Source organism: Culicoides brevitarsis, chromosome 1 (genome assembly GCF_036172545.1).
Source record: "Culicoides brevitarsis isolate CSIRO-B50_1 chromosome 1, AGI_CSIRO_Cbre_v1, whole genome shotgun sequence".
Taxonomy (NCBI): Eukaryota; Metazoa; Arthropoda; class Insecta; order Diptera; family Ceratopogonidae; genus Culicoides; species Culicoides brevitarsis.
In genome coordinates, this window is record NC_087085.1 from 23327587 (window position 1) to 23342767 (window position 15181).

The window sequence follows — 15181 nt, forward strand, 5'->3', positions numbered from 1 at the left end:
AAGTAAAATAAAATTGTTTGGAGACTTAAAAAAAATGCTTTTATATTGTTAAACAGAAATTTGTATTTTGTAATGCATGGACATGTAGCACGTGTGAATTTGTATGGAGATATTTGAATTGATTTTCTAACAAGTTCTCCAGAGTTGAAAAATAAAAACAAATTCGACGGAAACGTAGAACAAAGTTTTATGGTATTAAATGTTAACACTAAATTCCCAAAATAATTTCACCCCGGTGCAGCGAAAATTCAAACCTGTGGACATCGCTAAATTTATATTTTTCTTGATGAATTTCAGTACTCATCAGGGGTGTTTTTAAACTTTTATCTGGATAATTTCTGCGAATTATCATGTTTTATTTTTTAATATTTGTTTTTATTAAATCAATATTTGTACTTTATGTGTAAATTAAAGTGCCGTGAAAACAATGTAGATAAATAGCTCCAAAAGTTAAACTAAAGTTCAATCAATGTCTTCTAATATGATTTTTGCTGGCCAAGAGGGTAATATTACAATTTGCCTTCTCTGATTCAAAAAAATCTTACTTTTCTTGTATAGAAAAACTATGGAATAGTTGGATTTTCATAAAATTATTCTAAATATTTATTTACTTAAAATAAAATAAAATGATAAAAATGATGCAGTGAATTGAGGGGGGAAATTTTTCAGCTTACTTTTGAAACTTGAACCAATAAAATAAATAAATTACTTTATAGCAAATAGCAGAAAAGTCCCATACAGAAATGGCTGTTTCAAAATTTAGGTATTTTAAACATACATTTTTATAAATTTCGCATTGACTGAATTGATGAATTTTTATTTGTAATAATAAAATAGTGAAATTGATGAATACGGATTCAAACGACCAGCAGATTTTGATTATGAATACTATGAGCGAATTATGACAGTGTATTATGCAGTACTAACAAGCAGGGCTCTTCGATGGGAAAAATTTTTAAGAAAACATGATATTTTGGATGGAGGAAACACTTTAAAAAGGTACATACGTAAAGGAATTCCATCTTCTATGCGACCTGAAGTGTGGTTAAAATCATCTAGTGCATTTTTGCATCGTCAAAGGCAACCAGACCTCTATCAAAAACTGCTTAAATGTACATATGATAAAGAGACAGCCGATCAAATACGTGTTGATTTACCTCGAACATTTCCAGAAAATATATACTTCGATCAGTATAAATCCAGTTTATTTAATGTTTTAATCACATATTCATTAAACAATAAGGATGTAGGATACTGCCAAGGACTTAATTATATTGCAGGTATATCTAAAGCCCAATATTTGAAAATGGTTATTGATTTTAATATTTTTTTTTTTTTGACCTTTGTGCAGGCTTACTTCTTTTAGTCACAAAAAATGAAGAACATTCCTTTTGGCTGCTGAAGGAAGTAGTTGAAAACATTGTTCCGTCATATCACACAAAATCAATGTATGGATTAATTACAGATGTTGAAGTTTTGGCTCAGTTAATCCGTCAAAGGAGCCCAGAAATTCACAAACACATTAAACAAGTTGGTAAGAAAAAAATAAACAATAATAAAACGAAATCAATTTCCGGAATACTCTTAATATTGTGCTCAAAACGAATTGTTGTTAACATAACTGTCATGTATATCTATAATTATTTCAGGACTACCATGGGAAGTAATTTTAACAAAGTGGTTTATTTGTATATTTGCTGAAGTGCTGCCAGTTGAAACAGTACTAAGAATTTGGGATTGCATATTTGCGGAAGGTTTTAAGGTGAAAAAAAATTTAAAAATTTAATAATATAAAAACTGTTTTAATACATATTTTTTTTTAGATATTATTTCGTGTTAGCGTTACCATAATTCTTAGAAATCGAAGTGAAATATTAAAAACACATGATATGTCTGAGCTTCTAAATGTATTCCGGAGAGCTATAAAAGGTCCTCAAGTACTTGATACTCATCAATTTCTCAAATCCATATTTACGATACCAGGGCGACTAAAGAGAAATGATATAGAAAAACTTAGAACACAGATAAACAAAGCTCGATTAAAAGATAAAGTAGCTTAATTTTGATATGCTATTTTACAGAACCATATTGTATTATATTATAAGCTGTTTTATTTAATAAAAAATATATATTAATATTACTTAGGCGGTTAAATTTGATATTCCAATGAATGCAAACTAACCATAGTGATATGGTTAAAAAAATAAATTATAGAATCAATAGCAAGAATGTAAAAACAAATCTTTCTGCATTAGATTGATCTAACCTATGATTTGAAATGTGAATAGTTAATTAAGTAGGAAAATATTATATTGCTCGCAGTGGCGGATTTGATTTACGAGACTAATGTTTTGATATTTAAAAAAAAAACAAATGATTTTTAAAAAATGATAAATTTGACTTTGGTCTAATTATACATTTAAAAAAAAAATTAAATGATAAATATTTACGTACCTAATCAATATCGATTTTAAATTTCAATTTGAGCTCAAACTTGAAATGTAAAACAAAAATTAGTACGTTCTATATTTTTTAATTGGTACATCATATATTGCCGCCATGCATCTACGGCGTCGGATAAAAAAGGACATTTTTTGAAATCGCCCCCCCACCTATAGTCGGAAACGACGTATTTTTTAGTAAAATACACCCCTCCCCCCCTTTTTAAGAAAAATTGTTTCATCGGAAACTCATGGACATCGAACTTTAAACGCCGTAAATGGATGGCATCATATTTTGTATGTTCAAAAATATCTGAAAAATCAAATATACTATTTACGAATTGTTTTAACTTGTTAAAAAATTTAAATTGTAAAATTGTCATTAAACTATCATAGATATATTTTGACACCTTTTAACTACTTAATAAATTGGCAATATTAATATTTAATAAAAACACTGCAAAAGAATCATTCAATGTAAAGCGATGTAAAGAAATGTCAAAACTCGATTCTTTCTACACATTTTTTTTTTCATGTAAATGTGTTAAAATATTTACATGGAATAAAGCATGACAACTTCGTCACATTTTGAAAAAAAACTAATGAGTAATGAAAATGCTATTGACAAAAATTGAGAAACCTAAATTTATTAAATTTCGATAATTATGTGTCCAAGGGTTAAGTTCATTATCATCAATATAATAATATTTATAATATATATCGTGCATTCCATTCCAAAAATATCAAAATCAGGGTTTTGATTTATTCATTAAACCGTAATAGAAATGAAGAGCTGAATAGTTTATCGTGATGTCCATTAAAAAAGAAGAAGCTTTTCCTTTAGCGATTTTTTTTCCTTCTTTTTAAAAATTTTATGATAGCTTTTTTTAAATTTATTTTAAACTTTTATCGCAAAATATGGGAAAAATCCGTGTAAGGTCAAAATTTCAAGTTTATTATTTCGAAATTTTTGTTAATATATATTTAAAAACGAGCTTTTCTGTCAGACTGTCACACTTTTCCGAAACGATCCAGAAGGCCGTCGAGGTGTTGGACGACCTAAAGCAAGATGGATCGACTGCGTCCAAACCGATCTGAGGGCGCTAAATGTGAGGAACTGGATGGTTGTAGCCCAAAATCGATCCGAATGGGACAAAATTCTTCAACAGACCAAGGCCAAGTACTGGCTGTAAGGTCGGAGAAGTAAGAAGAATAAAGTAAGTTTTCTGTCAGAAGCAAAACTTTATTATTTTTGGATGGACATCAAGATAAACCAGTCAGATTTGAAGTTTTATAAGTAAATTTAAAATACGGGATATCGGTATTTTTAGAATGAAATGTTCCTTTATAATTATAACTAATAATATAACTAACATTATTATAACTAATAATAGAACGCTAGCAGTATTCATCCGTATGAATTATATGCATAAAAAGTGAAACATCTAGATCTCTAAATCGACAATTCAGCCATTGTAAGCTTGCTTTATAAAGCTTTTTCATTCAATTAATTACACATTAATTAAATTATAACATACAGAAATAAAATTAAAACCCTGATAGTGTTTATTTCAACAATAAGAAAGTAAATAATATTATAAAAACGAAGCAATAAACATTACTAAGGAATCTACATATACCTATATTTAATTTTCTATCAGAAAAACATTTATGGTTAAGTATGTTTACCTATTTTTACCACATTTCGAAGAAAAAATATATGATATTCCGGTTGCATTCCGACAAACCGAATGACATTCCGGTTGGATTTCGACATTCCGAATGACATTCCGGCTGCATTCCGACATTCCGGGTGCATTCCGAATGACATAACGGGTGCATTCCAATTAGGCCACATGACATACGACATCTCCAGCATAATTACCGCATTTTTTCTTCGAAATGCGGTAAAAATAGTTAATTTAGTGTGTTATCCAATGAATATTTGTTTGGGCGGATAACTCTTAAGGCGCCATCCATTTACGGCGTCGGAAGTTTGAGGGGGGTGGGGGTCCATGAGTTTCCGATGGATTTCGACGTAGGGGGAGGGGGGGTTAAAATGAAAATACGACGTCGCATAAATTCTCTACGGTTAAGATTTTTCCTTTCAATTTTTCAAAAATATTTGAGCGCTTCAAATTTTTTTATTTTGTTTTGTAACCTACTGAGTAAACATGTAAAATTTTTTCAAAAATTTCTATTTAAATTTAAGCTAAATTTTAAACAAATTTCCTTAAAAGGAGGGGTGGTTATATTTTGCTAAAAAAAACGTCGTTAATTAAGGGGGGGTTTAAATTACGACGGAATTATCATTTGGAATTATCAAAAAATGTCCCTTTTTATCCGACGCCGATGGCGCCTTATGAAGTGCACTTCATAATAAAATATCTCAAAAACGTCTTACTACTGAAATGAAAAACCTCTAACTTTCAACGTCAATATCTTGAAATCAAAACACAAATTCTTGGAATATTTTTACATATTCGTTAAATTTGAAGTGTTTTCATCCTAGGCGTCATCCATTAATGGCGTCGGCGGTTTAGGGGGGTTCATCGCCCTAGAACAGGCATAAATCTGCAAAAATGTGAATTTGTAAATTAATTTTGAAATTATCACATAAATAATATAAAATTTATTTGATTTGTAAATTTCATCCACTTAGGCGCCATCCATTTACGGCGTCGGATATAAAGGGACATTTTTTGACCCCCACAATCGGAAACCGTCGTAATTTAAACACCTACGAACTAATTAACGACGTACTTTTTAGCAAAATATACCGTCCCCCCCCTTTAAAAAAATTTTACATGTTTACTCAGTAGGTTACAAAACAAAACAAAAAAGTTTGAAGCGCTCAAATACTTTTGAAAAATTGAAAGGAAAAATCTTAACCATAGAGAATTTATTTTAACCCTTCCTCCCCCTACGTCGAATTCCATCGGAAACTCATGGACCCCCCCCCCCTTCAAACTTCCGACGCCGTAAATGGATGGCGCCTTATCTGACAAACAAGTGAAACGTTATCATTTTAATCATCTTTAATCAGCAAGAAATTCTATTTTTAAAATTTTGTAATTTCAACGAGATTTGTTTCAATTAACTAATTAACTATTATGAGCAATTCCATTTTAAAAATACCAATATCACACTTTGCCTTTTTTTTATAAATTGAATAGTTTATTATTAGTTCCATCAGAAATAAAGTAAATTTCGCTTTAGTGAAATGTTTTTCTCCTTATTTCAAAAAGTTTCAAAAAATTTTATAGGAAAATATGGGTGAAATACGTTTAGCGAAAAAAAGAAAAGAAAAAAATAAATTTAAAGTTTTTATTAAATATATGTTTTTTTGCTTTTTGCTTTTTTATTGAAATTCTATTGGTGTCTGTCACGTCAGTGGTGTCTGTCAGGATGACATGTCACGCTTTTAGTTCTATATTGAATAACAAAATGGCGCTGTAACACGTTGGGTATTATGAAGTATAGTAATGAATTGGAACATTTGGAAACGTCTTGAAATATTAAGGAAGCATCTTCTTAGAATGTTCGAAAAACTTTATGGAAGCTTCGAAAAACTTCACAGAAATTCAAAGAAAAGTAACATTTTTGCAATAACTAAAATGTATAAAATATAAAAATTATAAAAAAAAAATATTTTAAAACTAAATATTTTAAGTGTATGGAACTGTGAAATGGTCATGAGGAGTACGGAAGTGTGAAATGAGGGGAATGAAAATGTGAAATGAGGGGAGGAGTATGAAAATGTAACTTGAGGAGCACGAAATTACGGAAAAAATACGGAATACAAAAAAGATCAAAATGCATATAAATAGTATATCGTTCTTTTAAATATGGATACTCCTGTGCAGGAAATAAAGAATCTTGAAAATATGGCATTTTACTAAGCTGTATGCTATCTTGTACGCTCTCAATGACCACTGTCTGAAACATATTACCGTTTACAAAAAAAAATATTTACTTTAAAGAATAAACTGAATATTTATTTCAATTATATTAATTTATTTTTCAACACAAATGTATGAACATAAATCGATCATTCCTACTTGTTATGTCAAACTCATTCAATTCCCTTTTTTATTATTTTATTTTTTTATACTATTAGCTTTTTAAATACATATTATAAATAAAAACAGTTTTAAGCTATCACGTAAGCTATTAATCACGCAATTATTATTTATGTAACGCAATTTATTTAAAAGAATTTCACAAACAAATGTTAGGTAACTAAATTCAATATATTTTGATGATCCACCGAATAGAAACTTGTCTAAATGGAGAAAGGAAATTCATCTATTTGTTTGATATAGAATACACATATATTTATTAATTAAACTTTTAATTAGGCTATCAAGTTATTCAATAAATCAATTGTGGTAAATCATGGAAAGTAAAGTAATTTTTAATTTAAAAAAAAAATAATAATTATATATTTTGTCACAGATCACTGCTAGAAATATCGCCTAGATGACTGTCTACAGTTTCTTCCTTTTCTAGTACCTCGTGTCAAAGTATTGGTGGAGATTTGTATACTTCTATAGCTGCTGTCAACAAATCAATTCTTGTAGATATAGATGAGTCACTGTAAAATGATAACATTTAAGAGATTAATTTATTATTTCCAATAGATATATTAAAAAAGTTTTTCAAAAATGTTTCACATTACATTCCAACTATTTTTTCTTAAAATCCAATGTTAAAAACATCAGAAAATTGACCTTGAAACGTAAAAAGTTTTCGTCTACAAGAATCTGAAGAAATTTTAAATAATGTGAAACAATTTTTTAAATGACACTTGTCTTTAATAAAAAAGAACAATAGATAAACATACGGAATTATTATAGGTTTCCTACTTTATTGTACAAGTGTTATGTGTTTTTCTATACAGTTAATTTTTTGTTTCATTGCTCTTTTGCTAAATTGCTATCTTTACACTTGAAATCACTGTCTTGAAGAACTATCAAATAAAGTAATTTAAATCTAAAGAAGCAGTACTTAGTAAGTTTTATTATTTTTTTTATTCAAATGAACATGCAGATTGATTTTTATTAGAAATATATTTTAAAAGCGAGTTGCTTATTGTTTCAAACTCTTATTAAAACGAAGTCCTAATTTTATAATAAAATACATACCTACTATTATAAAAATACCTATCGTATTAGTAAAACTAGGTTTGAAAATATATACAGGTTATGTATAGTTCTGCTTTACAAATTTCTATGAGATTATTTTATAAATCCCCAACTTAAATTTTTAATATGTACAGAAAAATACGACAATTTTCATACATTGTGAAAATTAGTGAAAAACGAAATTTTCTCGAAATAATTTATTAATAAATAGGAGCAATAAATTCAAAATTTTTCTTTTAGGCGAATAAATATAATATATGAATATATCCATTTTTTGTCGCCCCTTCCTCCTCCGATTTTGTCGAAAAAAATCAGGGGGAAAATAAAAATTAAATTAAAAATAAAAATATTTTTGACATTTTTTGGATTTTTGATCATTTTGGATTTTTATAAAAAATGATTCTTGATTTTTTAATCGAAATGTTTATGAACAACCTTTAAAATAGTCAAAAATGATAAGATTGTTGAAAAACAACTAACATATCGCTAAAACAGCTACACTGTAAAAAAATTGGTGTCTCAAAAAGTGTCTCGCGACCAAAAATAACCGCAAGACGCAAAGTGTCTTCGCGAGAAACTTTACGAGACACCATGAATAATTTTAAAATTTTGTAAAATTTTGGAGGAAATTTTTTTTTTTTCGATATTTTTTGTTGATTTTATGATTAAAAATGATTAGCAGATGAATTAAGCAACCAACTTAAGCTCTCACTTCATCAAAATTTGTTCAAATTTCTGTGATTTTTAACTTTTTTTTTATTTTGACTGAAATATGAACGAAAAATAAAACAAAAAGTAAATGAAAATAAAATAACACATTACTTGTTGTGTAAAAAAGGAAAAAATTTATAAAATATATGAAATTGAAAAAAAAATAAAATATGGAAAAATCAAACTTAAAAGTATAAAACAAGTAGCCCCAAATAGGATGGTAAATCAAAAATTCATGAGTTAAAAATAGGATAATTTTAGCAAAATACTTAAGTATTGAGCTAAAATGCAATATTTTCATATATTTTACGCATTAACTTTCGATTTTCCATCAAATGTTTTGTTTGAATTGAATTATAAAAATTAACAAAAAATTGCAAAATTTAACAAAGTAAAATTAATTAATATTTAATAAATTGTTTTTATTTGTTAATATTTTATTTTATTTTTAGCTGTCGAATTTTGAAATTTTTAACAATTTTTATTGTCTATCAAAAAAGTAGTACAATTTATTAAAAAAAAAACTAATCATCTCCAAAATCGAAGTCAAAGATTCTTCAATTCTGATGATTTTAACTAATATTTTACCAAAACTTTACTTTTATTAAAGATTGTTAATTGTTTTTAGAAAGTTAAGTAAATTACTAAAGTTAAGTTAAGAACTTCGTAATTTCTCCGTCAATTTCATTTTTATGTCCTTTTTTGTGTTTTTAATGTATAAATTTTTCATTTTAATTTGATTTCGGGTGAAAAAAGAAAAAAATTCACAAATATCTCAAAAATTTGCAGAAATAAAAGTTCACTTTAGTCACTTAATTCATCTGCTAACCATTTTCAATCATAAAACAAAAAATATCGAAAAAAAAAAAATTCCTCCAAAAATTTTCAAAATTTTATAATTTTTATGGTGTCTCGCAAAGTGTCTCGCGTGATTTTTTGCTTGCGAGATACCATTTTTTTAAAGTGTAGCAAAACTTGATTTCTTAAGTCATTTAATATGAAAAAATATTTCAAAATCTATATATAATTTCTACATCCCTCATGATCATTTTTCATAAAAATGATGGGGGAGGAAACAAGAAACAAGACACGTTTTTGGAGCACCATAAAAAAGCAAAAGAAATTCGCTTTAACAAGATGTTTTCTATTGAAATGTAGCTCAAATTATTATTTTTTCTTTGGTTTGACAAAAATCCTTATGAAAATCCTCATGGGACAAAAAATGAAAATATTAAATTTATTTGCCTTAATATTTTCGAAACTTTATTTGTTTCCAACAAACAAGAACTATTTAGATTCATATATTTAAGTATATTTGATTGATTAATTCTAAAATCTTTTCATGTAAAATTATCTGAAGTCTTAAATAAATTAAAGAAAAGCAACATTTTAGAAATAAAGTGTATTTACACATACCTAATTCTAATTGGCCGTTTCATGATTATATACAAATTTCGTCAAATATAATGTATAAAAAATCTTGGTTCAAAGGTGTTCCAAAAACGTTTTCTGTTTCGCGTTGCATTTTTGATATAAAAACCATGGGATATATAGAAATTTTAAATAGATTTTCGTTTCTTATACTGTTTTGTATGGAAAAATTATGAACCTGTTCAATTTTGGATTATTTTATGTGACATTGCTATTAAATTGAAAGTTGATTTGAAAGCTATTGATCTCAATGTATTTCAAGTTAAAAATTTTAACAAAAAAATTTCATAAAAATTATCGTAAATTAAAAAAAAAAAATTTTTGAAAAATATTTTTAAAGAAGAAAATTCGTGTAAAATTTTGTTTTTCAAAATAAAAAGTTTTAAAAATTGAAAATATTTTTAAAAAATTTTGAAAATTTATCGACAAAATATTAAAAATAACAAAAAACGGGCAATTTTAATAACATTTTCAACTATTTTTTTTATTTTGCCCCATTGGATTTTCGGCTTTTGAAATGGCCTGTGCTCCATAGAAAAAATACAGAAAAAATTTGGAACGGTCTTAATTCTTTTGTGTAAAAAATCTTTCTTGAATTTATATTCAAAATGTTCTTTTTAAATAAATTTAAAATAGTTTAAAATGTAAAAACTGTTTAAAAACAAGTAAAACATAAGACTTGATTTTTGAGTCATTTAATATGAATAGTACATATTTCAAAATCTTTATATAATTTCTATATTCTAGATAAAAATGATGGGGGAGTTAACGCGAAACAAGTTTTTTTTTTTTGGAACACCCTTATAATAGTTTTATATAAATTTAAAGTGTCTCACTACAGACTGGAAGTTATATATAAAATCTTTTTTTTATCTTCTTTATTTAATAAAATCAAGGATGTTTTACATCAACGTAGACCTATCGCGGACGGCATATTTGGTCTGGGGACAGGACAAGAACAGATACATAAACATTTTTGAGACGACATTAAACTGTTTTCCGGTTTTCTTTGAGGTAGTTTAGTTATATATAAAATCCGATAAAATAATATTTCCCATTTATTTTTTAGGTACAAATAAAAAATTAAAAGTATTCTAAAAAAAACTTCTTGTAGAAGTAGAATAAAACATGAGCAAAACTTAAATAAATTCAAAAGTTAATCAGCTAAATAGATAGATAGAAATCTACGGAGTACATATTGGATACAACTAATATTTTAGATATTTTGATACTTCAGGCTAATTATAATTGACTTGAATTTCGACTGTGTGTTGTCAATTTTTAATGTACATACTTTTTTTTTGATTATTGTATTGATTCCTTTAAATGTATATAAAATAATTTTATTTTCGTGATCTAATTCAAAAAATATTAAGCGATAAATTCAAATTTTAGCTGTGATATAAAACAAATCTATCTATTAAATATTTTGCAAGTTCAAAATTATACTTTTAACATTTAATATACCTCATATATTTTTCTTTAATCCATATCAAACATATAATATGTTATGTAGGTATATAATAAAAACTAATTATCACTTATTATCACGTTCGAACAATAAAATGACACGCGTGTATTATAAAAGATGATTTTGAAGATAAATATCGCATGCATTTTTCTTCTTGAATGATATATTGCTTCAAAAGTACAATGTGTAAGATATCTCGATAGATTTTTATTTAGGAAAGTGCAATTTCTAAAAATGTATCACGAAATTATTTGATTTAAAGAAATTATAATTTTCAGAAAGTTAAATACGTTAATTTTTTGTTGTATGTATATGTTTGATATACTATTTTGTTTTTGGTGCATAAAAAAGTCCCATTTCGTGATACCCTATCGAGAAAACGTCGAAAAATTGTCAGAATCAAAGGCGGTAAGGTGCTAAACGACAGTAAACTTTCCAAAGAATTCGAATTCAGGCATAAAATTTCCCGGCTTGTACAAAAAAATCTGGAGCCCAGGCCTCAAAGTTCGGAAAAATGGCAAAAAAATGACATTTTTTGGGCAAAAAAGTATCCTTATTTTTATAGCCGAGAAATTTTTGAAAAAAATTAAAATTTTTCAAAAAAAAAATTTTTTTCTGGATTTCAACGGAGACGTGTTAGAGCATCTCAAAGATGATAATTTTGACCATTTTTCCAATTTTTTTACCAGCATATGAAGAATGGATAAATATCTCTCATGAGCTAAACATCGACTCGGAACACAAAAGGACTTATGTAACAAACATATACTACAATTCGAATTTGCTTTGCTAATTCACGGTACTTTTAATTACAATTAAGGTCTAAAACGGAAAACCGCAACACTGCACTTTTTAACAAACTGCGAAAAATCAATTTTAAGTGTTTTTTTTACGTTTTTTGAGCTATAAAAATTGGATTTTTAAACTATTTCTCCATTTTCAAACTTACGAAAGTAAATTAATGGCTAATTGATTTTTTTTTTGGTGGAAAATTCCTATCTAACAGTTAAGGGACAGTTTTGGGAAATTTTCATCTGGGGACAAATAATCAGAATACTTTATATTTTATAATTCTTTACTGATAATTATGCGATTTATCTTTTAAGGCCTTCATTTATTCTTCTGTGTCCTTTTAGTTAAAACTGGATGCAACAAACATTGGAAAGACAGGTGAAACACTAATAAGTGTAGATAAATAGTATTAATGATGTGATATTTTACAGGAATGTTTAAAATTTTTATTGTATTTCAAATTTGATTTGGAAAAAATGCGGTATTATTTAAACATTTTAGTGATGTCGATCATTTGTCTATATCTATTTTCATGTATATTCCATAACATTATTATTATTCTATGAATTTCTTATAGTATTTTTTTTTGGTTTAGTTACAAGCGGTAAAAATGCAACTCTCAATGCATTTTAACACTAAAATTAAAACTCTTAAACGTTTTTCTTATTTTTCCCTTTTTTTTACTCAAAGCTAGTTTTATATAAGAAGTTGTATGAATGAAATATTTAAACTGATTATGATCATTATATTTGTCTTGTATGAAATTATTTTTTTCTATTAGTAGTATCACTGACAAAACATGAAAATGTAGGTAATAGTTAATTTAGATGCCCTAATATCGGAAATAGAGTTAATTTAAATTGGTTAAATTTTTTGGCCAAGTTGATATTTTTAAAGTTTTTTGAAAATAAAATAAAAAATATCAGAAAATCCAATTCCTGTGTATGATTTTTGAGTCCGTCCTACAATGGAATTTTATTTCTTAAAACTTTCTTTATGTACTTATTTACTCTACTAGTGTAATTACTACTAATTAAATTGATTTAAATGACTTAACAACTTTGTTTGTGAAATTAAAATTAAGAAAATTGAAAAAACCTAGATCCCACGATAAAAATCGAGCGAATTGTCGAAAACTTATCAAAAGAACACATTGAAATGCGTTTTTTGGATGCTTCCATTAATATTTTAATAACTTAATTCGTATAATCTATAATTATATCCTGCATTGATCTTTAAAGCGTAAAAGCATTATCTATTTATCTATTTATATATTTCTTTTGTCAATAGAGGTTCTAAAGCTGTTTGATTTATTAAAAGTCATACTAAAGTTACCTTCCATTTAAAATTTGTTAAACTAGCCTAAGGAACTATCTAAAATCGCGATGTTTCTGGTGGCCTGAAGTAATAATACATAGCAACACGCAAAATGATGCTCTTTCTGAAAATTTAGTATTATTTTTTATCACTAGTTTAGGATCGCGTTTCTTCTCTTTTCAATAAAGAATTAATATTATTTTAAGTAATGTGTGCTTAACATATGGATTATATTAATAAATTTAATGTAAAATTTATGCTTAAGATTTTGTTTGACTGTTTCAATGAAGCTTTTAATTTAGATTTTAAGCTTTATATTTTTGATTTTCTTCAAATATTAGACAAAATAATTTCTTCTTTTTTTGTAATTTTATTTTATTTGTGTAAATCATTGTTATCTGTAGACTATCGAATAGGTCAAAAAATTTAACAAGGAAATAAATATATGAATTAATAAGAAGTATCTAAATGTTATTTACCTGACATTTTCTAATCTTGGCTGGCGATAACGAGGTTTACGACGTTTTTTTACTCTTTCCTTCTTACATCTGCAATCACAATGAATACAACAAAGTCCCACAGATGCTAAGACCGTGACAATAAATGGAATGAGGAAAAAGTTGATTATCGTCTGAATTTGATCATCTCGACTATAATGCGTGAGTACCACGGTTTTATTCACTTGAGAATAGTAACAAGGAAATATAGTACCTTCATGACCATAAAGATCTATTGATACAAATTAAATTAAAAATCTACAATTATTTTTTTTAAACATTTTTTACCAATAAATGGGTCGCATTTAACTTTTGGTGGGTAGCCACATCCTTTTATATTGACCAATAGTACAGAATCTTCTGAATATAAAGTCATTGAATCAGTTAGATTCACTAGCTCTAGTGGCTTTAAATTTGCAGGAAATGTAAAGTTTTCTATGAATGCTACATAGATGTGACTACATTTGAAAACATCTGATGTGCATCCTTCACGACAACTTGACCAAGAACAGTTAAAAAGACCAGTTAAATCTTCTCGTCGTTGTGTAACACAAATTGTAGGCTCTACTACAAAATTACTGGCTAATGTAGAAATAGCTGGATCTACATAAAGTGGCACTAAGAATAATAATGAGGATCCACCAGTTACAGAGAGAAATGCCAAGAGAGAGGTGGAATAAAATCGAAATGCTTCACGAAATGTACGCTTGGGTTGTAATATAGGTTTTTTCTTCGTCGTTGATAATTCTTGTAATTTTCGTTTTCTTAACTCTTCTGCTTGTTGGTCAAGCAAGTACTCTGAGCTTCCGCTACTTTGCATGTTTAAATTAATGATGTTGTATTCCCGTCTTAAACTCAATCATCAATCGACAGGCTGTCTGTATCATCATTATTATTATTATTTCATCGATGGTTTTTTAAACAAAATTTAAAGTACTTATTGACTATTTCACTAATAATTATTTTGCAAAAACTACAAAATATTTGAATTATTATACATATAATATTACTTAAGTTTCACTTAATGGCAATAATTCTTCATTTTTTTCTTAAATTTTAATAGAGGTTTAATGTTCAAAGAAAAACTGATTTGCGAAAATTATCGATAAAGTATTACGTATTCCAATTTTCGTTTATCGTTACTCTCAATAAATACTTATTTTTAACCATAATATTTCTTCAGTATTTATCACAAAAAGATACATTTATTGAACACATGAATGTTTCTTATCTGAAGGGAATTCCCATTACTATTTATGCATGTATTTAAATGTTCAATTAAGGCAACCAAAGAATTTTCGGTCAATCAAGACTTGAATAAAATATGAATGAATATCCTTCAGAAAACATAAGCAACCGCTCCCAAAAATAATG

General features: G+C 26.9%; 2 protein-coding genes across 2 annotated transcripts; one reads left to right on the forward strand and one right to left on the reverse strand.

Moving 5' to 3' along the window:
* Positions 1 to 541: 541 nt before the first annotated feature.
* On the forward strand, positions 542 to 2152 carry LOC134837128 (growth hormone-regulated TBC protein 1-A). Its single transcript, XM_063852462.1, has 5 exons — positions 542 to 763; positions 838 to 1280; positions 1352 to 1534; positions 1650 to 1762; positions 1824 to 2152. Exons 1-5 carry the CDS (start codon positions 744 to 746, stop codon positions 2058 to 2060), a joined length of 996 nt encoding a protein of 331 aa, XP_063708532.1. The 5' UTR covers positions 542 to 743; the 3' UTR covers positions 2061 to 2152.
* Positions 2153 to 6486: 4334 nt separating this feature from the next.
* LOC134827950 (protein tipE) lies at positions 6487 to 15046 on the reverse strand. The gene is made up of 3 exons (XM_063840864.1): positions 14096 to 15046; positions 13790 to 14039; positions 6487 to 7038 (listed from the first exon to the last, which is right to left on the reverse strand). The coding sequence occupies exons 1-3, from the start codon at positions 14625 to 14627 to the stop codon at positions 6963 to 6965; spliced, it is 858 nt and encodes a 285-aa protein (XP_063696934.1). The 5' UTR covers positions 14628 to 15046; the 3' UTR covers positions 6487 to 6962.
* Between the last annotated feature and the right edge of the window lie 135 nt (positions 15047 to 15181).

Coding starts and splice junctions, on each gene's coding strand:
- LOC134837128 (XM_063852462.1), top strand. CDS start 744: ATGGCTGTTTCAAAATTTAG. Junction 1,281..1,351: donor AGGACTTAATTATATTGCAG/GTATATCTAAAG, acceptor ACCTTTGTGCAG/GCTTACTTCTTTTAGTCACA. Junction 1,535..1,649: donor CAAACACATTAAACAAGTTG/GTAAGAAAAAAA, acceptor TAATTATTTCAG/GACTACCATGGGAAGTAATT.
- LOC134827950 (XM_063840864.1), bottom strand. CDS start 14,627: ATGCAAAGTAGCGGAAGCTCAGAGTACTTGCTTGACCAACAAGCAGAA. Junction 14,040..14,095: donor TAAATGCGACCCATTTATTG/GTAAAAAATGTT, acceptor TTGTATCAATAG/ATCTTTATGGTCATGAAGGT. Junction 7,039..13,789: donor CCAAGATTAGAAAATGTCAG/GTAAATAACATT, acceptor ATCATTTTACAG/TGACTCATCTATATCTACAA.